Genomic DNA, 25,365 nt, shown 5'->3' on the forward strand with positions numbered 1-25,365 from the left:
AGTCTTAAGGACTATTATGCAAGTATGAGAAATCTACGAAATGAGTTGAATGTTTATCACCCTCTTCCCTCTCTTGAGGAAGTATTTGCTCGTCTTTGGAGGATTTCAATTGGACCCACGGAGACTTTCACTATATCGGATAGGTCTGCATTTGCAGTTACAAGAGGGGGAGGTCGTGGTGGTAGAAGAGGTCAACCTAGCCGTGGTAGTGGTGGTAGTCATGTTGGAGGTCGAGACTCAGGGGGAGCCCAGGGTAGAGTACGTGGTAATACTCAAAGAAGGTATACTCATTGTGGTATGGAGGGACATACTATCAACCTCTGCTATGATCTACATGGTCCACCTTCAACCTGGGCAAACCATGCAGTTGTAAATGGTGGAAGTTCAAGACAAGAATCTCAAGTTACTGATTAGATCCCCACTACATCTACAGATGCTTCCAAAAAGGATATGGTAAGTGTTTCACGGAATGAGTATGAAAGGTTCATTCAGGGTACATCTCAGTAAAACACGGTTACCCTTGCACATTCAGGTACGGCTTGTCTGGCATCCACACCTTCCCATTGGATTATAGATTCTGGAGCTTTCGATTATATGACTGGGACTCCATGTGTGTTTTCATCCATTTCTCCGTCCTCCACATCCCAATCTATTACTCTTGCCAATGGCTCTACATCAGCCATATGTAGTATTGGTAATGTTGACACATACTCATTATCCCTATCCTCAGTTTTATATGTTCCCAAGTTTCCCTTTAACCTGATGCCTATTAGTAAATTGACTAAGTCTCTTAATTGCTCAATAACTTTTTACCCTTCCTCTTGTGTGTTTCAATATCTTAAGACAGGGATGAAGATTGGTGGAGGGCATGAAGCTGGTGGACTGTATTATCTTGATGGAGGTGGTTCAACAACAACCCTTCAGTCATCTCTTTCCCGTCATCAGTGGCACTACAGACTTGGTCATCTGTTTCTTAGAGCTCTCCAGTTACTTATTTTGTCGTTGAGTCATCTTTCTAATTTGAATTGTGAGTCGTGTTAGTTTGGGAAGAAACATCGTGTTTCCTTTAGTCCTAGAGTTCATATTTGTACATCAAGTCCTTTTTCTTTAGTCCATTCGGGCATCTGGGGTCTAAACAGAGTAGTGTCTTATAATGGTTACAAGTACTTTGTAATTTTTATTGATGATTATTCAAGGATGACATGGCTTTAACTTATGAAAAAAATGAGTGAACTGTTTTCTATTTTCCAAAAATTATTTGCTGAAATTCGTAATAAATTTGATATACATATTAAAATTCTTTGTTCTGATAATGGTTGCAAGTATTTTTCCACACCCTTTTAAGAATATTTGGAACAACATAGCATTATCCATCAAACCTCGTATACATACGCCCCTCAACAAAATGGGGTGGCTGAAAGAAAGAACCATCACCTTTTGGAAACTACTCGGTCCCTATTACATCAGATGAATTTCCCTAAACCCTTTTGGAGTAATGTTGTGGTTACATCATGCTTTCTTATTAACTGCATGCCCATGTTTATCCTTGAAGGTCAGTCCCCTTTCTCTGTTTTGTTTCCCACGTTGTCTCCTTTTCCACTTACTCCCAGAGTTTTTGGATGTGTGTGTTTCGTTCATAATCTTGTGCCTGGAATGGACAAGTTAGATGCTAGATTCACTAAGTGTGTTTTTCTTAGCTATTCCAAGACTCAAAAAGGGTATAAGTTTATAATCCTCGTTCTTGGCATTCTTTCGTGTGATCTGATGTTACATTCTTTGAGTCTGGTCCTTTCTTCTCCGAGTCGGATACTTCTCTTCCATTGCCATCACCTTCTCTTTCAGTTCCTGTTGAGGACCCCGTTCCCCTTGTTCCAGTTGCGACCCAGTCTTTGCCTCCAGTCCAACTACCTACGGGACGACCACCTATTTGGCAAGTGTATACACATCATCAGGCACCGGCCCCTCCTTCAACTTCATCACCGTCAACAGATCCGGCAATTTTTACCACCCCAATCCCACCCTAGTTTTTGATCTTGATCTCCCCATTGCTTTGTAGAAAGGTAAATGTAATTGCACTCTCCACCCCATTTCCAATTATGTTTTTGTATCTCACCTTTCGGCTTCCCACCACCAGTTTGTTTCTATGTTATCCTCTGTCTCTATTCTCAAGGATGTCCAAGAAGCCCTCACTTCTCTAGGGTGGTACCAAGCAATGGAAGAAGAACTCTTGGCCCTAACTCATATTCATACATGAGACATCGCCACTCTTCCACCTGATAAGCATGTTGTAGGCTATAAGTGGGTATACACGGTTAAATACTTACCTGATGGGAGTGTTGAACGGTTGAAAGCTCGGTTAGTTGCCAAAGTTTATTCACAACTATATGGTATTGAATACATAGACACCTTCTCTTTGGTTGCCAAAATTGGGTCAGTTCGTGTTTGATTTCTCTTGCTACTGTGTTTGATTGGCCCTTGTTTCGGCTTGACACCAAGAATGCCTTTTTACATGGTGATCTCCTTGAGGAGGTGTACATGGAGCAACCACCAGGGTTTGTTGCTCAGGGGGAGGGTGAGAAGGTATGTAGACTTAAGAATGCTATTTATGGACTTAAACAATCTCCTCGTGCATGGTTTGGGAAATTTAGTGAAGTATTGAAGATGTTTGGAATGAAACTGTGTCAAGTTGACCATTCCGTACTCAACTATGAATCAAATGCTGTGAAGATTCTCTTGGTGGTATTTGTAGATCAGTAGATGACATTGTTATCACAGACAATGACAGACCAAGGATTTCCAGGTTGAAGACTTATTTACATTATCACTTCCAGACAAAGGATCTTGGCAAATTAAGATACTTCCTAGGGATAGAGGTAGTGAGGTCCAAGAATGGTATTAATCTATGCCAAAGGAAATATGTTCTTGATCTGCTAGAAGAAATATGATTGTTGGGTGCCAAACCAACTAAAACATCCATGGAACCGAATGTTAAATTGGGTAGTGATGTAGGTGAGGAATTTGAGGATCTGGGAAGGTACAAAAGGTTGGTGGGTAAGCTTAATTACCTAACCATCACTTGACCTGATATCTCATTTGCAATCAATGTAGTGAGTCAATTTATGCAGAATCCTCGAATTCCACATTGGGAAGCAGTCCTAAGGATTGTGTGGTATTTTGAAAGGAGCTCTAGGTCGTGGTTTGTTATATAAGAGTGCAGGAAGTCTTGAGATAGAGGGATACACAGATTGTAATGGGTTTTTATAAGGCCTCAATATGATATACATACATAAAAATCACATACTGTAGTGGGTTTTATGAAGAAAAATATCATAATTAGCATATAGTAACACATTTAAACAATACATTCAAATTTATCCAAGTATTTAACTATCATGCTCACACTTGGCATTTAATGTTTGAATTCATATTTTTTGTTTCTAAGAGGCTACAATGAAAGAATTTAATTATTTATATCCCTAAATTAAAAATCATTCACAAGAATGAAAGTGATAACTCTTTTGATATTCATATGGTTTTTTTATTCATCTTATTTAAAAAATAAATAAATATTCAAATATTAAATTTTTTTACATAAAATTGTATAGATTTATGGACATAAAATTTTTAAATTTTCTTTAAAAACCCATTCTTAATTATCATATCCAACTAAAACATATAGTGTCACAACTTCCAAGTGATTATATAACTAATAATTATTAATTCCTATCTATTTTTTATTTCTTATTGAAATAATTGCAATCTATTTTTAAATTCCAAACACTATAAAAATGAAAAAAAATAAATATTGAAGAAATTTCAATTGTTCTATGGATATTATAGATCATCCATATATCTACAACATACTCAATCTTTATGGTTAGATCAAAAGAACACTTGAGATCTACAACATACTCACCCTAGAAAACTATGGGAGAGTATTAATCTACAACAACACTTGAGATCTTTCATTAAAAAAAGAAAAAAGTTCATTAGAATCAAAAACAAGTTTAAGAAAGCATTCTTTTCATCTAATTCTTCAATAGTAGATACTACATATTCTGGTGCTGGAAATGCAGTAATAAATTAATTTTTCATTGGATACATGATGCTTTTGCTTGTATTTAGTAGATTTATGGACCAAAAATCATTAAAAAAAAACTTCAAATGGTTTTGATGATAAGAAAGAACTATATGAATGATCTATCAAATCCATTGATCTGATGCCTTAAAGAAAATCCATTGATCTGTCACAACTTATGATAATAAATGATTCTTTAAGTTTTTTAATAATTTAGAGAAATAAAAAATAGAATAATATTTTTAATAATTAAAATCAAGGTTCAAAATATCAATACACCCGATATGTTGGTAGAGGCATATTGGGCAGTATCGATAGTTTTTTTAGTTTTTTCCTCAAATCCAGTTCGAAGGGGCCGATTTAAGGTCCGTACATTCCTTGAACTGGTCAAAACCCCGATATACCCTTTGTAGGGACATATCAGGAAGCTCCCAATAAGATACATATCGACCGATATGGGTCGCTATGTATCGATACTTTAAACCTTGATTAAAATATATGAGCCACATATGATATGATATATCTTGGAATTCTAATGGAACTAATGTTGCAAAATTAAGATAATATATTTCTATAAAGTATTACTTGATAATTTAATTTACAATATGTAAATAACAACATAATGATTATTTACAAAAGTAAATAGCATTATTTACAAAACTGGCTTAATTTATGTTAGTAATTTTAAAGAAATTTAACCCATTTTACTTCATTCTTTTCGTAGCTCACAAAATTATACGAATAAAATATAGAAAAAAAAAAGTTAAGTAATTCAAATATAACAATTGCCTTCTCATTTATGTTTTGTATCTTTTATTCATGGATCTTGTAAAATTATCATACAATATCTACCATGTCCTAGATTCGTGGTATTATTGACTATCGACTAGTAATTGGCAAAATATATGTTGTAGTACCGTGAAGCAAAGTCGACTTTGCTTAACCAATGCATATTGACATTGAAAATAGGATGTAAAAGTACATCAATAAAAAATAAGTAAATTTGCATTCAAGTGGGCTTTTGATTAAAAAAAAAACATATGTTTTATTTAAATTCATGTTTGCATCCATTAGAGCTAAAAGCTTGTTTGGTAAGAAGGTAGATTTGTTAGTGCAAAACTAACCAAACTTTGTAATTTATATGAACCGTTTTACACTCTACATATTTGCATTCACACTTATTTACATCTAGATGTGTAATGTGGGCCATGCAGGGCCGATCCGTCCTCCCCGGTGGAAATTTGGGGGGTCGGCACGGCACGGCCAATGGCCCAGGCCTAGGCAGGCCCGTGCTATGCCATGCCGGCACGCGGGCCTGGGTTGCAGGCCGTGCCGGGCTGGGCCACAGGGCGGGCCTGGGCCTAACTAGGCTGCATTGTTTTTTTTTTCATTTTTGATTTTTTTCTAAGTAAAATTGTAAAATTAAAATATTTAGCTTTCCTATGAACTTTGGGAATTACGAACTATTTAAAAAATTAAGAAATGAGAAATCTAAGTTATTTAATACATAAATGAAAAAAAAAATACTTAACCAAATTGAAATAAGAATGATGGAATAACAAATTGAAAGAAAAATAAGAATTTTATTTCATTTAAATTTGAATGGTACAAATTAGTGAATTACAAATACAATGATTGGATCATTTTATACTTGAATGAATGAAATATAAAAATGGAATAAATTAATAAAATATAAAAAATACAATATGGTTACAAATTGAAAATAAAAAATTGCATTGTTAAAAATTAAAAATATATATCAAATTAATTAAATAAAATTTAAAAAATTTACAATAATTTGAAAAAATTAAAAATTCTACAAGTAGCCAAATTCATGAATCATCATTCATGACTTTCATCATCTGCTTCAAGTGAAATGTCTGGTGTTGTATCATGCCCTCCCTTGTCTAGTAATCTATCTTCTACATCTAGCCAATCCTTGAAGCAAATACACATCTCTATGCTCTCATCATTCATGCAACTTCTTTTGTCATCTAGCACCCTAGTACCTACACTAAAATAAGACTCCGACGGAACTGTAAATATCGGAGGGGTTAGTAGATCACATGCCATGGCGACGAGAACTGGACAATTTTTTGAGTGTTCACTCCACCAGGCTAAAATATCAAAATTATTTGATACTTCACCTAAATTAGAAAGATTTGCTTGCAAATAAAAATTAAGTTTAGTAAATGAACTTGTCGATGGAACTGTAAATATCAGAGGGGTTAGTAGATCACATGCCATGGCGACGAGAACTGGACAATTTGTCGAGTGTTCACTCCACCAGGCTAAAATATCAAAATTATTTGATACTTCACCTAAATTAGAAAAATTTGCTTGCAAATAAAAATTAAGTTCAATAAATGAACATATTATAGAACTAGCATATTTCTACCTTCTACTTATTAAATAAAAAGGTTTTTCTCTTCTACTACTAGGCTCAAGGTCAGAAGTAGAAGAAGAAGATGAACAAGTTGTAGGAATTTTTCTTTTTTATTTCCTATATCAATATTCATATTTTCATAATATGTTTCAAGTAAAATATCTAAACCATCTTTCCTAATCCTATGGTCTAATATTGTAGCTAAACAATAAAGGGGAGAAATGTTCTCCCAATGTTTTTTAAATTTATTTTCCATAATTTCAACAATACATTGAAATTGTGGATTATTTCCATATTTAGCAAAACAATCACTAATTACCATTAATTGTTATGGTAAATTACAAAAAGTTGGATAATAAATTCTAAATAATTCATTTATTGTATCATAAAAAAATTTTAAAAGATCTCTTATGCAGACTGCAATTTCCCAGTCTTCCTCAAATATAATATCATTAGGCGTTTTTGAATTATAAAAATAAAAAAGAATTTGTTTATGAGATATACAAATTTCTAACATAACATAGGTAGAATTCCACCTATGCTTTACATCTAATATAATTTTTTTATATTTTAAACCATAATTTTGGCATAAATATTTAAATTATTGTTTTCTTGCCCCTGATTTTTTTATATATATAATACAATTTCTAATTTTTGAAATATGAGTAGAAATAATATTCAAGGCATCTTAATTTGTGACATGCACATCTAATGTGAAATAATTTACCATTTAAGCATGGTTTTAATTGAGAATTTAAAATATTTATTGCAAAATCATTATTGTTGGAATTATAAAAACTTCCATAAGCATGCAAAGTATTTAAGATACTTGCAACAATAGTTGGGCCATTATGTGGCCATTCAAGCCTACTAAAACTTAAAATTCTTTTATTCAAAAGACAATTTTCATCAATGAAATGGCTGGTAAAACAATTATAACTAATATTAAACTTGGATGTCCAAACATCCGAAGTAATTACAACTTTAGAATTAAGATTTTCTAACAAAGAAATTAAATTTTGTTTATATGAATAAAAATTTTTTAAAGCATCAGTTTTTATAGTATTCCTATAAACTTTTTTATATTATGGGTTTATAGAATTATGCAACCATTTTTCTAGCTTTGGATCTTTAGCTAATATAAACGGTTGTTCTGTATGTACAATATACTTAGCAAGTTCTTGTCTCATTTTTTCTTGTGAATATCTAAAAGTACCAAAATTAATCCCCCTCCCAATCTGTGTGAGCAAATGTCTGCTCAAATGACATGTTCCACCCTTGCTACAATAACTAAAGCCTTTCCTACATTTTTGGCAAACAACCATTTTCCCCTTTCCATCAATATCCTCTACTTTGAAAACTTTCCAAATCGGGCTACTCAGCTTAGAAGCCCTCCTTTTTCCCCTATTATCACTACTACCGGGTGTGAAAGTTTCACTTTCATCGACATCAATCGCATTAGTGATAACACAATCGTGATGCAATTGAATGTCATCCATGGTGAATATGTTGGGGAATCGATTTTCAGAAGAACCAACCATTTTTTTAAATTCTAAAAAGATAAAAATTAATCTGGTTTGACTTACCAGGATTGTTGGTTCAAAATCCCAACTTAATTTCAATGGTTAAAGCCTTTCAACGTCCAAGTCTCCCGAATTGAGATAATTGAGCTGGTTGATCAAGCCTTCTTCTTGTTGAAAGTCGAAACTTTGATAAAGTTGAGACTTGAGAATTTGAGAATGTAGAATCAAACAATCAGCTAATCAGAATTTCTTAGATTGCTGATAAGTGAGAATGTATGAGTATGAGAGAGAGGAGATTAAGAGAATTGTTGAATTGGTGTGATGAGAATGGAGGATAAAATTTTATAAGAATTGAACATAATTCAATTGCCCAAAATACCAAAAAAAACTATATGTTATTTAGTTATTGAGAGGGGTATTTTAGTCATTATAAAGTTACCTATAACTTAAACCAAAATGCCCCCTAAACTAGTTATATAGCTATTGGAGGGCATTTATGTCATTTTTTCAACCCTAATAAGCAAAATATAGAAATACCCCCCAATATAGCTATTTATAACTGTTGGGAGGGTATTTCTATAAACCTCTCCCAAAGGGGCCCAACAGCTATATTCCCAGGCGGGCCGAGCACAATCCTCTATGGGCCTAGCGGGCTGCACTTCGTGCTGTGCCGCAGGCTAGGGCATGCCAACACACAAGCCATGAGTGGCATGACACATGCTATCATATTGGCCCATGAACCCCCAACCCAACACGGCATGGACCTCCATGCCGAGCCTAGCACGGCCTATGGATCTTCATGCTGTGTCATGCCGAGACGATCCAAAATCATGTCAGGGCCACGGGTGGCCCGACCCAATTTACACCTCTATTACATCGTTTCTAAATGCAGCCTTATGGGCAAAGTCGACATAATCAATGCATTCAAAGGATTTGGCTGGAGTGTTTCATGTAAAATATTCAAAAAAAATCCCCATTCAAGATGAGAAGATACATATGACCATCCGGATTAGCCTCTTTAGCTAGTCACATTTGTTCTCGGAAAGGGTCATCTATCTTCAGCTCAAGTGAAATGACACGATTCCCCTGCGTCCCGTCCCCCTTACATCCTGAGGATAAATGGTTTAAGTTTTGAACAGCTAAAAGCTCTTACGGAACCATTTATCTGAGCATTTACCCGTAGCCATAATTCGTACATCTGGTCACAACCATTTCATCTATAAACCCAAGTCATTGCTTGAGCTGCAAGATTTCCCCTTACAATTAAAATACTTAAATTGAATGAATGGTACTTAGTTTCTAATAACTTCTTATTTCCTCAAGTAATTTACATTGGAAAATTTTAATGCACACATGAAACATAAAATATTTCTTTTTCTTTCCGTTGACAAGAGAATGTAAAAATTTTAAAATCGCTCGTAGGGAAATGGACTCAGCAGGGACTCTTCCAGTTCTCGAAACCCTCGGTAGACAGCCTCCGTCTGGTTCTGTGGAAGAGCCAAGCGCCGCACATCTGTCATATATCTGCAAATCCAAATTCAACCAGAAACATGCAAGATCAACATAGTCCCCTAAAAGTTTTGGACTTGCAACAATAAAGAAAGATCATCACATCCACTAATATTGGATAGACTAACTTAAAAATGGAAATGCCAACACACTGCCCATTTGGGAGGGCTTTTGGGAGTGATCCCCATATGGAAAGCCCAAAAATTGTATTGGGTGAAAATCCATATCAACTTTTGGAATGCCGGTTAAGCAACTCTCATATGAAACCATTTTGAGTAGCTTATCCAAAACACAGTCGCTCAACCAAAGTGGCTTTTCCATAGCAGATCAATCAAAACACGGTAGACCTCCCAAAAAGGGCTTAGGTAGCAGAGTTGTACTTTGCATTTGCAAATACACAGGATTAAACTATCGGTATTGAATATTTTATAGGATAACTTGAATATAGATACGCTTTGGAAACACAGGGACATGAATGAAAGATATGAAAATATTTGAATTCACTAGAGAAATGCATACAAATCATATAAATGTGTTAATAACACTAAATCCAAAGCTGAATTAACTATGAATGAGGTATAAATACATGATGAGCACTTTAATAGGTTATATGGAGAGAAACATTACAAACAATATCAAGACTATGGAAGATGTACATATCATACAATAATTATCACTCTATTTCAGTTTTTATAATTATATATAATTTTCAATTTTTTGGAAAAAAAATAATTTAGTATTCCTATATAAATAAAACATATAAATCATTTAAGGTAGATAAAATAAATTATTTTTATAGTTTTCATTTTTTATTAAAATTTTGGAAATTTTAACTTTTAAATTATTTAGTTCAGTTTTTATAATTATAATTTACAATTTTTATTAAATCTTTTAGGAAAATATTTATTTAGTATTTTTATATAAATAATAACTCTATTTTTTCAAGTAATAAATATGTTTTCATTTTTGACATATAATTTATATGTAAAATAAAATATATAAATCCTGTAAGATAAATAAAATAAAATAATTTTATAATTTTCAGTTCTTATTAAATTTTTGGGGAAGTTAAATCTTAAATCAAGGTTTGAATATGTTCTCAAATTAGGGTCTGATAGGCCTCCATATTGGTGAGCATTGGGTAATATCCACCAATATAATGCAATATGCACAACCGGCAGGATACGGATAGAGTTCTAGCGTATCCTGTGCCGGTGAACATAGATACGGATATCAATACTCTAATCCTTGCAAATACAACGACAGTCATGGTCTGGGGCCCCATGGTTTGTATCTGCACCTCTAGGACAAGGAACTCATCACATCATCCATGTATAAAGGATCAAGACCCACCACTGAATGTATCCTAGTATCCTAGCTAAGAGGGTGCCTACACCAAAAGCCAGCACAATCAGAAACTATCCATCCATATATGCATTCTTTTCATAGCTTTCTAAGATCTACAACAGAAATATAATCATGCAGATCTGTCCCTGCGCCAAGCACCTACACCTGCCCTTGCTACAGAGTCTTCCAGTAATTTGGATTTAGCTGAACGCAATGGCTGTGGACTGGGATGTAGAACCAATGATAACGCCCCCCATGCCAGTCATAAAAATACATGGGACCCACACTTGGAGGTTGGATGGTTGTCAGCCCCATGTATTTCTATGACTGGTGTGACGTGTTATCATTGGTTCCAAAGCCCACTGAACAGCTATTGCATTCAGCTAATCCTATCTCGTCTTCTATACTATTAGCAGAGGCTAACCTAGGAATTCATACGAACAAGTTCATGATGGACAAAGCCCTGATTTCTCTTATCAGATGTCTGACTCCAAGGGCTATCAGTGCAAGGGAAACCTAGAAAATAATCACTTGGTATACACCTTTGACAATGGAATTGGACAATCTTGCGAACATGCTAACTTCAATCCCAGTTAAGGGCTACTAGGGGCTTGACCTTGTAAGAGGTTTCCTTCACTCACCAGACCTGAAAACCCCACCAAAATACAAGCATAATTGCATGCTTGCAGGAAATTAGTGCAACCAGAAAATACCTGTTAGCTGCACTTGTGATTTTATCTCGTACTCCTTGGTTTATCACAGCTGTTTGTTCCAGTGCAAATACTCCACCTAGAATCAAAGAAGCTCCAGTGGTACTCGTACCCATTCTTTGTCCAAGAACAGACATTGCCCACTCACGAAGGACCACAAGCACAGAACGGAGAAGGCGCAATCTGAGGTTTGGTGATGGCAAAATAGCCCCATTTGATAATAACTGATCATAAGTGTTTAATACTGGTTCAGCTGCACTCTTGCAAGCTGCAAGAAGAGCCCTTGCAACATCTTCATCTCCAACAATTTCAACTCCTGAAGCTGATCGCTCCTACAAAATATATATATATATAGACTTGTATCAATATGGAAAAGAACCCCCACACCCACCCCAACACACAGAAAGAACAAACTAGGAAATAACACTAGAAGACCATTAGGATTTTACTAATATTAACGTTTAACAAGTTAATAAGCAGCATAAATTAGAAGAAACTAATTTTACTAGATGTTAAATAGTACCATTGCAGCCTTCTCAAGGTGAAGACAAAGTGTGTCTAAAGGCAAGCCAGCTCCATCTCCAGGATAAACATGGGAGCCAACCCTCTTTAACACAGAACAAGCTTCAGCAATGCCACCTCTCATAAGAGATTGATCAATTAGTCTAGCCCAGGTTTCTCTTACAATACTACTATCAGAATCACCAGAGTAGTTTGCAAAGTAGAGCATTTCCAAACATATCTGAAAGCAGAGTAGAATGTGTAAGGAATTTAGTTCAAAAAGAAGGTAGTAAAAAGTAGGCAAGAAAAACCAATCGATAAATGATAACTAAAGCACCAAATCTTTTCTCTCTTGGAACAAAGAAAGAAATTTAATCACTGGGAAGTTGCAGCTCCATACATCAGCAAAGCAAACAGTGAGACCCACAAAGATGGAAATTGGTCTCCAGATTCAAGAAGCTTCAAATTTCAATCCCTGAATCAATGGAATATTTCAATATTGGAATGCTTCAGGTTCCACAAAAACTACAGAACCAGAGGTTTGGCAATCAGGTTTTTCAAGATTTTATTGATTTCAATTTTTCAAATGGCAGAAATCAAAATCAGTCACGTTGGCAAACACACCCTAAATTATTCTACATGAACGGAAAAAAGATATCCGTGATAGGAATATCCAGAAGCTAAAAAGAGGGCAATAGGGTGAGAAAGCTTGGGTCCCTCTCCCCTATTGTTTAACCTAAAGTAATATAGCTGATTCACCAAAAAAGGTAGGAATTGTAAGAAACAAAATTGGATGCAAGTATACTTTAGAAATTACATCATAGAAATTTTGCATGTTTTTGTCTCAAAAGAAAAAGAAAAGAAAATTTGCTTGTTTTCTTCCCTCAAATGGTAACATTATTTCTTTTATATAGATAAATGGAAGAATTTTATTCTTAAGAAAAGGAAACACTAGGCTTCTGAAAAATTATTTAGCTACATGTTTCAAGGCATATATTAAAAAGAAAAGAACAAAAGGGGACATAGTGCAATCTTCATCACAGCAAGGTAAATCCCATAACAATTTAGCAGAACTCGTGAAAGTAAACATCACCTTAGAGATAAAAAGGTAGTTAAGAGATACATTTTCCTTTTAGGTTCCAAATAATTATCCAAACAACAATTTTATTAGATGGAAAGATAGATTTGTCATGCAAGTAATTCTGTGTGTTTATATCCATATACATATGTCATATGTTCATGCATATGCAAGTATGCACGCACACAGTTGTGCATGTGCACACCTACATATGTATACATACATAAATACATGCATATGTAAGTAGAGAAAGAGAAAGAAATACCTCCCAAAGCTCGAATGGAACTGCAAAATCATTGTATAATTGAGTGATACTTTTCAAATCCAATGATAGCTCTTTGGCCTTTTCTTTTGCAGAGTTTGCAAAATTGGCATCAGCAACCAAGTTCCTCTGAGGAAATGGATCACCAGGAACAACTTCAGATGAACTTTCTAGTCTTGAACCTATAGCTTCTAGTTCCTCTTTAATCTTCATTTGGAATCGAAGAACAGCAAGCTTCCCTTCAAGCAAATCCAGCAGCCCATTGTCAATAGGACCACGGGTTGCACTTACTAGACCATCATCATTACTTGCATTCTTTGCCTGCAGAACTGCATTACTGAGGTATTGGCGCCTGGTTTCAAAAAGAAAACAATAATCTATTAAAAGATCTAATAAACATCACTTTGGCCAGACTATATTCAAAATGCAAAATAAAATTAAAATATTAAATAAAAAGAAGCAATAATCAAACATAACTGTTATAGAAAAAATGCTAAATACCCATTGCAGACCTCTGCTCTAGTTTAGGGGCATCCGCAGAATCAGTGGACCGTCTTTCTGCCAACCTTAACAATACATGAGCTGCAAGGACATGTTGCCGCTTTAATACATAGTACTTTGCAAGAAGGTCAGAGTACCTGGCTTGATTAGAAGGAATAGGTGTCCCCAAATGACTTATTGGAGAAGCTTCTGAAGTTACAGAGGAAACATTTCGAACCTAGAGGATGAAGATCAAAGAGAAATAAGACAATATGAAACATTACTGCAAATGTTCTTTAATTTCCTACAAAGAAATAGCCCCAAGAGACCATTTTAAATTATCAAAAGAAAAAATAGTAAAAATTGAAGGTACACGTTAAATTCAAAAAAAAAAGTCCCAATACATAATATCCAGCATGGTCTAAATATCTTACGTCACAGCCAGCACTCTGCAGAAAAGGCACCAAATCTGAACCTCCATACTCCAACAACTCATTTTCAAGACCCAGATCAATCATTGCCCTGTACAAATACTCATGAAATGCTCTGTCAGGTGACTGGACACCAAGCTGAACAATCTGGCGTATGTATCTATCCCGAGAGACCTGATCAGGAACTGATCGTGCAACAGATCTAATGGGAGACCCAAATTCCCTCTGTGATCCTTTATGCCCAACATCACCCTTCAGGGAACGCAATGCACTTGTGATTATCTCATAGCACTGCTGGCATCGAGCAAGTGCATTTTCTCGAATGCTTGCATCAATTTGATCATTGAAAGCATCACCGGCAGGGTCAATAGCTTGTGCCTTTTGTAGTGGTAAGCGGACCACAGCCTCATAAAATCTGCAATACTCAGAGACCAGTGCTTTCATGTTTAACTAGTTATGTGAAAACCAGAGGAAGAGAATTTACTAGCCCTTGTATTTCAAAATTATCTAACCTTAAGTCTTCAAATCGTTTGCAAATGATGGTCAAATCTGCTGACTCAGGGATTTTGGTTAAGCAATTAAAAGCCTCTCTAGCAAGACTTTCCCTTTCTTCAGTATCATCAGTGACAGCAGCTTTCTCAAGACACTCCACAGCGAGGTAAAATTTGTAGTCAGACTCCTTGTAATAGCTTGGACAACCTTCCCGTAGTCTCCCGCTAATATCATCCACTGTCCCCCTGCCATCAGGACCAGTATAGTACTGGAACAATAAAATGACAGTTAATAGTAAGGGATAAGACGTGCAAATTTAAGTATAGTAAGTTTCATATCCAACTAAAAATCCACTCCAGACAATATGGAATAGAGGGATTTTTCTCTATCTATTAACAAAAACAATGATCACTGTTGCTGATTAAAAAATACAAGCTGGTCTCTACAAGGCATCCTCTAATGGTTTGTCATATAACCATAACCTCATTTACCTCCATAAGAGCAGAGATGAGCCTCGTTGCAAGGTGATCACCCTCCTCTGAACAAACTAACTGATGGAATGTCAGTTGGACTAATGACTGCCGTAGGTTGGCATCAAACCCCTGAACCAAACGAGCCACATGATGCTGTGAAAGAAGTTGGAGCAAAAACAGTGCTTCAGCAGACCTAAGGAGCAATTGCCTGATACATTCCATTGCCCTCACCTGCAGTGCTATCAATCAAAATATGAGAAAAGTCAACAAATTATAAGGGTACATAAAACCAGAAGAAGTTCTACTTACCTCCATGGCAGCCAATTCTGCAGGATTATATGGAAGCCGTTGCCTTTTATTAGATGCCACACCATCACTTGAATCAACATTTCTATATGCACCAAATAAGTTTCTTACCATGCTCCGGTCACCAACTCCTAACTCTGAAGTAGCTCCATACAGAATAGAACCAGTCAAGTCCCCTAGACCCGCAACACAGCCATAGAGTCCCCTTCTCTGATTCCTTCTAGATCTCAAAAACTGCTCCAAGTAACGAATTTTGCTTTCAAGAACTTGCATTGCCCCAACAGAGAGTCTGCAAACAACCACCCCATTCTCAAAACCCGTATCAGAACCTATATGGCCTTTTACAACAACAACAGGAAGCTCCCAAACAGGGAAAAGCAATCTTGATGAACACAAGCAGAGTCCTTCATGGGCACCAGAAAAGATGGGCTCAGCCTCTTGAACAACCTGACCCATGCTGAAGCCTCCAGGGGGAGCCCTGGTATTTGACAGTGCAGCACTACCTTCAAGTTGTGGCATCCCAACAATTCGTGGATCTTCAAATGCTTCTGCTGCCTTTTCAGCAACAGCATTGCTTATTATGTTTTCAGTATGGATGATCTTTGCAGCCAGCATTAAAGACATTGCTGCAGCCTCTCCAGCTCCAAAACGATTGAAGAAATCCTCTAATGTTGATCTTGGCGAGTTGGATTCCAAGAGCCTCCTCAGAATGTCCACAGGCCTATTGAAAACTACTTCCATCATGCCCATGGAACTAAATACAACAATCCTCCTCCTTGGTAATATATGTTGAGTTGCCAGGTCACCTCTAGCCCAGAGTTTTCCAGATGCTTTCTCACATGCTTCTCCCAAGCCTTCAAATCCCCAGGATTCGGAATCTGAATACAGTGACTGCACAGTAGCAGCTGTATCTGGAAGTGGTAAAACATCAGCAACAAAGAGCATTCGGCCCTCAACAGGCAGGGAACATAAAGATTCCCGTAAGGCTCGAGTGCTCCTTGCACTAGTCCCAAAACTAGCTGAAGCAGATGATTGTGTGCTAGAATCCCTGTTCACAATTAGAAGAGACGACATGGTTGGCGGAGATGAATCAGAAAGAATAAGAGTGCCTGCAGAGTAATATGCTGCTTCTACCTTCAGAGCCAGATCCTCAGCCTGCGGCCTACTGGCAAGAGACATGACTCCAAAGGTAAGCCCACCACTAACCCCCAAAGGAGGTGAAGGTCTTGTTGTAACAACTTTTAAACAGCATGGCTTCTGACGAGAAGAATTTAGTCCACCCAAGCTGACAGTTCCACTGTTCCCACCAGAAGGAGAAGTGGAAAGGTACATCCTTCTACCATCTGATAAAACAGCAACAAGGTGTAGCCATTTTGATTCCACCGTCGATAAAGGGGAAATGCAAATTATAGAAGGCTTTGCTCCTCGGGAAGAAGCTCTTGACCCTGCAGATTGCCTGCCTCCATGCTGTGCATCCCTCTGATTGATTAAATTCTTTTCTTCTGCAATTTTCTTCAGTGGACCATCACCATTTTCCCCAAGATCAAACACCTGAAGTTTCATCTCTTCTGTCCGCGCATACAGGATGTGTCTCTCATTATCCATAACCATTTCAACAATGGGATCAACAGCTCCAAACTTGAAAATATTTGGTACAACCCACCTAACACAGGTACAAAATATCTAAGCATTAGATGAAGCTCCAAGAACAACATGAAGCCTCATAATCCAACAGAACCACATACCTTGAAACAACACTTCCCAAACCTTCAGTAAGGCAAACGTTGCGGCAACGCTTATGCCATCCCGAGCCAGTTGTGTACTGCATCTCGTAAATGTGGCCATCACGACCAGCAAGGAAGATATGACCCTTATCTGTACATGTGATACAAGTCATGGTAACACCATCAGATGGTATTGTATACTCAGGCAAGGGTTGAAGTGAAACCTCAGCATATGGATCTGTTCCATCTCCCCTCCCACTGCAGCATACCCCTACGAGAATCAACTAATGACAATGAAATGGTTCATCAGTAGTTACTAAAATTACCACCAAGGAACTAAAAGAATACAATTGGAAGAGAAAAGAGAAGGTTCATATTTGTATACAATTCAACAACCACTTTGGAAGGAAAATCTGATCAACTGTATCCAAAGTTGAGATACAAGTCAACCACTTGGAACAATAAAAATGTAGCAATGTAAAGAGAGCATACATCCATAAAATCTATGTGAAATTAATGTTTTATACACAACAGACTCCATGGAGGGTCTCCATAATTATGCAATGAAGAGCCATGCAACCTCAAGCACAAATATTTCCAATGAAGGAGGTTTAGAGTACACCTGTCCCATACAAAGTGAGGACTTTCTGTTGGGAGGTTGTCCATAATGCTTGTGAAACCATCAAAAAGAAAGGACCTCTTGGAATTTATCTCATTGCATATGCTTTCTCTGTTGAGCAAGTGAAGAGTCAACCTATCATCTAGTTATCTCCCGCCCCTACATTGTAAGTATTTGGTAATGGTTCTCACATCCCGTGGAGATGCAGAAGAGAAGCTATCCTATGGACTGTTTGGGAGTCAAGGAGAGAGGAGATATGATAGACAGCATTTCCATTAAGGTAATTCACTAGGTAAAGACACTAGAGGCTTTTGAAGGATTCTCAGTGCACTTACAAAGAAGGTGGAGTTTGATAGCCAGCTTATCAATGCATAGCAATCATATTTTTCTAATAATAAGAACCACCAGGGTCAGGGCCAGACACAATTAAATTGAACATTGATGGTGGTAGCATGGGTAATTCGGGGCCAGCAGGTATTTGAGGGACGTTTAGGGACTGCAATGGAACAGTACTAGCTCTCTATTCAGGTACAATTGGATATGTGGATTCAACCACAGCAGAATTAAAAGCTTCGTTGCAACGCTAAGGGTAGCAAGGATGTTAATTTTAATACCATACTGTCATAGTGGTGGAGAGTGATTCAGAAGTGGTGGTGGATTGGCTATGCATTGGAACAAAATGAAGGAAACACAGGAGATGGGTAGGGAAGAATCACAGAAAACGGGTTAGCAGGTCAGTCATGGGCATGGTTAAAAAGAACATTATTTTGGGGACATTGTAATGAACTTGTGATGTACTGATGTTAGAGATACTTATGTTCAGGGATGGGGACAGGGTTGTGAAGCCTTAATTGATGGGATTTCACATGTACACATTATTCTTTGATTCTTTTAATAAAATCTGAAGGTATCCATAAAAATGAACTAATATTAGATATTTCATCACATGTGATGAGACAAACAAAATTTGCACAAAAAGAAACATCCATGTAATGAAGATTTGAAAATTTTTAACATTTACAAAGATCAATGAAACATTTATCAAAGTGCATGACCTAGAACCATCTCAAGAATAAAAGAAGGAACAGATGCAATGGGATTATTTATAGAAAGAAAAATAGGGGGCATAAGGTAGTAAGCAGTATTGCATGGGACAACTCTGGCATATCCCTATGTGTTACAATTTAACATCAAGAAGCAGATGGAGGCATACTACAACTAAAAGAGCCATTACCCAATATTTGGCCCTAGCTATTGGGAGGGGTGGCAAACCATGACTAGATGTATATACACTAGTATAGCTAGTCATCATCTGCCTGAGCTTGCCAAGAACCACCCAATGACAATTTGACATGTCAACTTCTATGATCAGAAAATTCTAATCCAAAGAGTAGCCCAATTTTAAACATTGTGATAATAATAGAAACTTGGCTCTTAAAGTGTTTCCTACCCACATAAGTCCTGAATGTCTCATGATTCAAGCTAAACTTTGATGGCTGTAGTCTTGGAAATCCAGGATAATCAAGGATAAGTGGAACTAATAGAGATAAAAATGGAAGTATTACTCTTATCTTCTCAGGCCTGCTAAAGACTGAGGTTCCAACCCTTCCTGCAAAGCCTCAGAATAGCATCATCTACCAATGTATCAAATTTAGATGTTGAAAGTGACTTTCAGGCCATGATATCATGGTTCTCTTCTGATATTTCAGCCTTATGAGCATTAGGACATCTAATCAGACTATCAGAGAGGCTAAGCAACTAAAAGCCAACGTGACTGCCCGTTCAAGTGGACCCATATGGCTGCTAATAGTCTGGCAGATGCCTTGTCTCAAGCTAGGACAGCTTGGGGCCCAGGGTCAAGGACTGAAATGTGATTTCGTGTTTTTTCTTGCTACCTAAGGAAGTAGGGGGCAAACCAACAATTTTTTTAATCAATACAAACCAAAAAATTTTGGCCGGTTGTATATTATATTTTGGTACTCATCTCCATGCTTGAGGGGCGAGGCTCTTACCTTATTTCATTAATGAAATTAATTACTGATCAGAAAAAAAAATCAAAAGTAACTGCAAGTGTTTTAAAAGCGCAAGGTGCGAAAAAGGCACAAGGGCCAATTTGTGCCCAAGGTGCAAGGCGCAAGGCAAGGCATGCACATTTTTTAAGCAAGGCACAAAAACACAAAAGAATGCTAAAAATAAAAAAAAAATATCAGAAAATTCAAAAAATGCCAAAATTTTCAAAAAAATGCAAAAAAAATCAAAAAAAAATATTAAACATAGTATTAATAAAAAAATATAAACTTAAATTTTAAAATTAATGTTTTCAAAAACCTATTACCTAAATAAAAATACATAAACATAACATGTAAAGTGTATTCAAATGATAATTTAAAAATAAAATCAAACATATAAAACATTTTCAAGCATGTAAAACCCACAATCTCTCTTTTCCTCAATTACATTACTTCAAGTAGCTAATGTGATGTAAAAAATATTACATTCCTGATTCTACGAGCCGCCTTTGTGCCACACCCCTCAAGGCAAGCCCAATCAAGTCCATGTTAGGGTCTTAAATTCCTAATTTTCATACAGGATATAATGATTTTATAATTTTAATTGCCTTTTAAGGCGCAAGGCGCATCAGGTGCACACCTAGGTATACCAGGCACGTGCCTTTTGAAAGTGCTGTGCCTAGGACCTGGGCAAGGCACCTACCCTCAAATGCGCCTCACATATGCACCTAGGCATGCCTCAGGTGCACCTTTTAAATCACTGGTACCTGCCATAAAAAATATCCAAACTAAATTATCAAGGGCAGCACCTTTCGAATTTGTTGGATAAAAGCAACACATGCCATCTGGGATGAGCTGGGGAAAGAGTTAGCTCAACCACTGAAGAACTTGAAGTTTGATGAACCAGATTGGTCTGCCACAAGTACAGGCCCTAAAGAAGAGAAATTTAGGTTTCATGGTTGCTTTGGCTCTTTCAGATGCCTCTAAGGTTAAACTTGGTAGAAATGTATGGTATTACAGTAGCAGTTGGGGTCAGAAATCACGAAAATGAGATTCTAGAAATAATTTTTTAGACTGCTTAATGTAAAGACTGGTTGAAGTTGAATAATATCAACTACAACCATGATTCAATGTTTTTGTAATCTTGATCTCTTCCTGTAAATTTTTTTTCAAAAAGACCCAAGAAGAACTAACAATAAATGTTGTACAGAAAGCAGTGTTTCTCTCAAGAGAGGATTAGAACTCAAAATCTTTCAAAAAAAAATTCCAATCCCATGTGCTATAGCTGAATCATTAAATACAGTCTCCAAGACTTTGCTTAATTGCTTTCACCAATAAATTATCTAAAAAACAGGCTTGAAATGATAAACAAGCATCTTTCTTTTCACCTACCTTTTTTGTGACTTTTGAGTCATATTTCATTTCATAACTGTTGCGAGAAAAAGCTCACAACTCAAGCGGGGCAGATCTAATTGTGGTAGTGGTAATTCCGGATCACCACAGCCCATCACTATACAATTAAACGGATTTTCCAGGTTTTTGGAAACAATAGGAATTCCAGCTGAAAATTATTATCCTTTATAATTATTTTCCAGAAGAGAAAAAGAAAGGAGTCATAAAAACATCCTTAAGAGAAACAGAAAAGGAAATACCATCAAAGATTATTTATTAGTCCGTAATAAGAGGTAACTTAGAAACATGTTAACAGAAATTATTTAAAAATAAATAATAATAACAAATCAAAGCTTAAGTAGGAAATTTTCTTACCTCAACAGGAGTTGCCAGGACTAAAAGATATTGTATGGCTTCAACAAAAATGCCAGGCTTACATTTTGCCAGGCCAACAGCACATATAGCTTGTTCCTCACCACTGTATTCAGGGCATTGACCATCCCTAATCCCACGAAAAAGAACATGTTTGAAACAAGAAATGAATTTCATATAGAATCTACCTGTATTGAAATGAAATTGAACCAATAACAGGTTCTCCAATGGATAGAATTAATTACATATATAACAATCTAAGGTTGGCATTGGCCTAAAAGTCTCCAGCAGCCTAAACTCTAGTTGGGCTTGGACCAGACCCTGCCAAGCCTGAGAATAGTCATGTGTGTGTGTATATAGATATAGATAGACAGATAGATAGAGAGAGACAGAGATAACAACTTTGAAAGCAATGTGGTCAAGTGCCAAGTTAGGCCCTCAGTTCAAGACTTGCTAGTCAAGTATACTCCCCCATTTTACAGGTGAAAGATCTAAGTGCCTTCTAATCATATTCTAAACCCAAGTTGACCTAATCTTGTGCTTGAACTGAGGAATTACCACTTCAGGATGGGTCAGCAGAGGTTCAAGGTCAAGACAGCTTTGGGTTGATTTATACCAAAATCAATTCACCATACCCCCTTGAACAGTAAATTGTCATAAAAAAACATGGACCTCACTATTTTGCATTTTAAATGCTTACAGAACTGACAGCTATTGATTACTGCCAAAAGTGAGTGACCCCCCATGTAAACAAGGTTGAAATTTTACAACTTTTGAGGAAACAAAATTTTACAACTTTTCTTTGGAATCAAAAACTCACCATTTATCAAAGCGCCAAAGAAACAGAGAGTTATCTACAGATGCCCATGCCCTGCGTATTTCTGGAAATATTCCACACAAAGCAGTTCCCTCTCCACCAGCTGCATTATATCTTTCAACAAGCACAGGAGGCAAATCCCAAGTATCCACAACTTCAACCAAAGGAGGCCACTATAGTGGGAAGAATACAAATAAAATATGAAAAAAAAAATGTTTCACTTTTAACCATCCAAGATGTGATAACACACATTCTAGTATTGCAAAACAAATTGAAATGGGAAACAACTAGATGCTCATAATAGTATGAAGAATAAACGAAATTGTCAAAAGATATATGGGGAGAACATATCTCAACATGGTTATGGTGTATTCAATCAAAACTTGAATAATCCATAAAATGTAAGTACAAATACCATGAGTTATTAATAATCATAAAAAGGGCCATTAGCTTTTCATGAAAATGTATAAAGAAGCTATTAATGCCTATTTAACATGGATACCAACAGAGTAGTCATCAAGTGACACCGATAGATGGTGATTCCAGAAAACCACATAAGCAAGCAAGTCTGTCTGGTTTACTATGAAGCATGTAAACCTTCATCACTATAAACACAATGTACAAAAGCCAAAGCAGTTTGGCAATGACATGGAAGAGGGGGATATGGAAAGAATATTTTAGGTTTTAAAATTGTATAATATCCTACTTCCTGATGACTCAGGTAACATAATAAACTCCCTAGTGTTATGGAAGTTGATGCATTCAGACAATCCCTTATGCAGGGAACTAGGAAGATTGCAAAACGTAATGTAGTGATTAGAACTTAATGCAGCACATTGAACATCATAAGAAAATAACTGCATAGTCAAAGATTTGGACAATAAGTAGTTATAGCCTCGACTCATTTATGAAAAGAAAATACCCAAGAAAAAGAAAACAACAGTGACGAAGACACCCTATCCCCACTACCACCAAAAAGAAAATAAAACATCCCAGACATAGCTCCAGATCCCACACTACCTTGACTATTGGTTAAGAGGGTATTGTTTTTATCCCTGACGATAATAAAAACAATTTAACCCCAAATATACAATTAGGGACCCTGACCTTTTCTTCCTTTTATGAGGTTAAGTATGCATGCATAATATTCCTTATGAATTTATTATATATATTGGCCATGACCTTAAGTGTGCTCTGTCATCAATACAGACCATTAATGGACAGACCACCCCCCCCCTATTGTAGATAGATGAAATTACATCTCCAAGTCATCCCAACAAATAATCCCTAAACTTTTATTTCAAACCATTTGTTGGAATATTAAGAATAACAAGTTGAACTTGGCATTTTCAAAGGACAACTAACCAACTTCAAGTGATCAAGCCAAATAACAATTACCTTCCAAAACACATCTCTAGTAATATGCATTGCAACATTTCACGGAGAAACTTGAGAATTACCTCTCTGGGATGAGAAGAGTACGGATGGCTCGCATACCTAGAAGCTTCTAGGGCCTCTTCCAGGTCGAGCTGAGCAGAGGCATCCCTCGCAATGCGGTCGCTCACGACGAGACCAGCATTTGTTACATCCCGGACGACAATCTCATCTTCCCACGACATCTTCCTCTTTCGATATTGTAAACCCTAAAATCACAAGCTACAGAAATTCTAGAGCTCTGGAGTTAATGGAAACCCTAGATCGAGCAGCAAAGAGAGGATTCAGAGCACCGGAAAGAGATGAGAGTAAAGAATAATGAATATTTAATGACATATAAAATTCGGAAGAACAGAAATGCCGCGAAGAGTTCTGAGGGAGGGAGATGGTGAAGGAAGGGTTTTGGTTGGGTTTAATCAAAGTGTTGTTGGCGGGTTTGGGGAACGTTTTAAAAAAGAGAAACACTACTTGGATTCGGGTTTGGTTTTCGTAGGGCATGAACCATAATGAGTTAATGAAGTTAGAAAAGGTTACTAACTTACTAGTTACTACTTAGGACACAAGTGTAAAATATCTCGGATTTGGTACTGACGATACCATCCTCACACCGTTCGCACATTTCCTTGCAGTCTTGCAACGGAAATATCTTCTCATAAAATATAAAGTACTATTCCTAATACACGGTATAAAGCTGTGCAATTGTGAATGATGTGAACATGCCGACATGGTCTTATGAGTACAGAAGTTGATTTTCGACTGTTAATAATTTAAGATTTGAAGAATTTGGATTTAATCTTCACAAAATCAGTCCTTACACAGTCCTGTTGATTTTTTCTAGACTAAAGGGTTGTCAAAAGGATCGAGCTATGGCTATTAACAGTAATAGACCGAAGTCCCAAACTGTTTGCTAGTCTAAGGTCTAATAGAACTGCAAAAGCTTTTGAGAAAATTGCAGATCTTGGAACATTGGCTGTAATTTGAGCTGCTACAAATTCTTCTTTGCCATTTGAGATGAAAATACCATAGCCAGCATAGTTGTTCATCAAAAAAATAATAATTGCCATTAGTCCAAAGCTGAATAAAATTAGCTTGATGAAGCTCCCTCCCTCGGTGGGACCGGGTAACTAACTGTTGATTTAGGGTGTTCTTCAGATCTAGATTTCTTGAATTCATCAAAATCCTATGAGCATAAGAGAGAACATCTTGACCATTACTAACTAGATTTTCAAAAAAGATTTTAATTTTTCTTAACCAAATGCACCAACAAACAGCTATAAAATATGAGCAGATGTTTTTTACTTCAGTTTTCTCTCTTGCAAACCTGCTAGTCTAGATACAAGCCAGTCACCAAGAGATTGGAGGGATCCAGAATCAAGCCTTAGGCTCAAAGAAGATGTAAACCAAATTGGTCTAATATCTTCA

General features: G+C 36.5%; 1 protein-coding gene across 2 annotated transcripts; it reads right to left on the reverse strand.

Annotated features, from left to right (window-relative positions):
* Window positions 1-9,264: 9,264 nt before the first annotated feature.
* On the reverse strand, window positions 9,265-24,366 carry NUP155 (nucleoporin 155). 2 transcript variants are annotated; one of them, XR_016094813.1, is made up of 14 exons: window positions 23,970-24,366; window positions 22,513-22,682; window positions 21,696-21,822; window positions 17,322-17,584; window positions 15,580-17,239; window positions 15,289-15,501; window positions 14,818-15,065; window positions 14,309-14,720; window positions 13,907-14,112; window positions 13,398-13,746; window positions 12,455-12,529; window positions 12,077-12,295; window positions 11,557-11,885; window positions 9,265-9,511 (listed from the first exon to the last, which is right to left on the reverse strand). XR_016094813.1 is itself a non-coding variant. In XM_088941020.1 (13 exons), exons 1-13 carry the CDS (start codon window positions 24,126-24,128, stop codon window positions 9,394-9,396), a joined length of 4,473 nt encoding a protein of 1,490 aa, XP_088797146.1. In that variant the 5' UTR covers window positions 24,129-24,366; the 3' UTR covers window positions 9,265-9,393. The 2 variants fall into 2 exon arrangements, 1 of the variants encoding a protein (XP_088797146.1); XM_088941020.1 differs by lacking the exon at window positions 12,455-12,529.
* Between the last annotated feature and the right edge of the window lie 999 nt (window positions 24,367-25,365).

This window comes from Nelumbo lutea, chromosome 4 (assembly GCF_056320005.1).
Source record: "Nelumbo lutea isolate HS-2025 chromosome 4, American lotus-T2T, whole genome shotgun sequence".
Taxonomy (NCBI): domain Eukaryota; kingdom Viridiplantae; phylum Streptophyta; class Magnoliopsida; order Proteales; family Nelumbonaceae; genus Nelumbo; species Nelumbo lutea.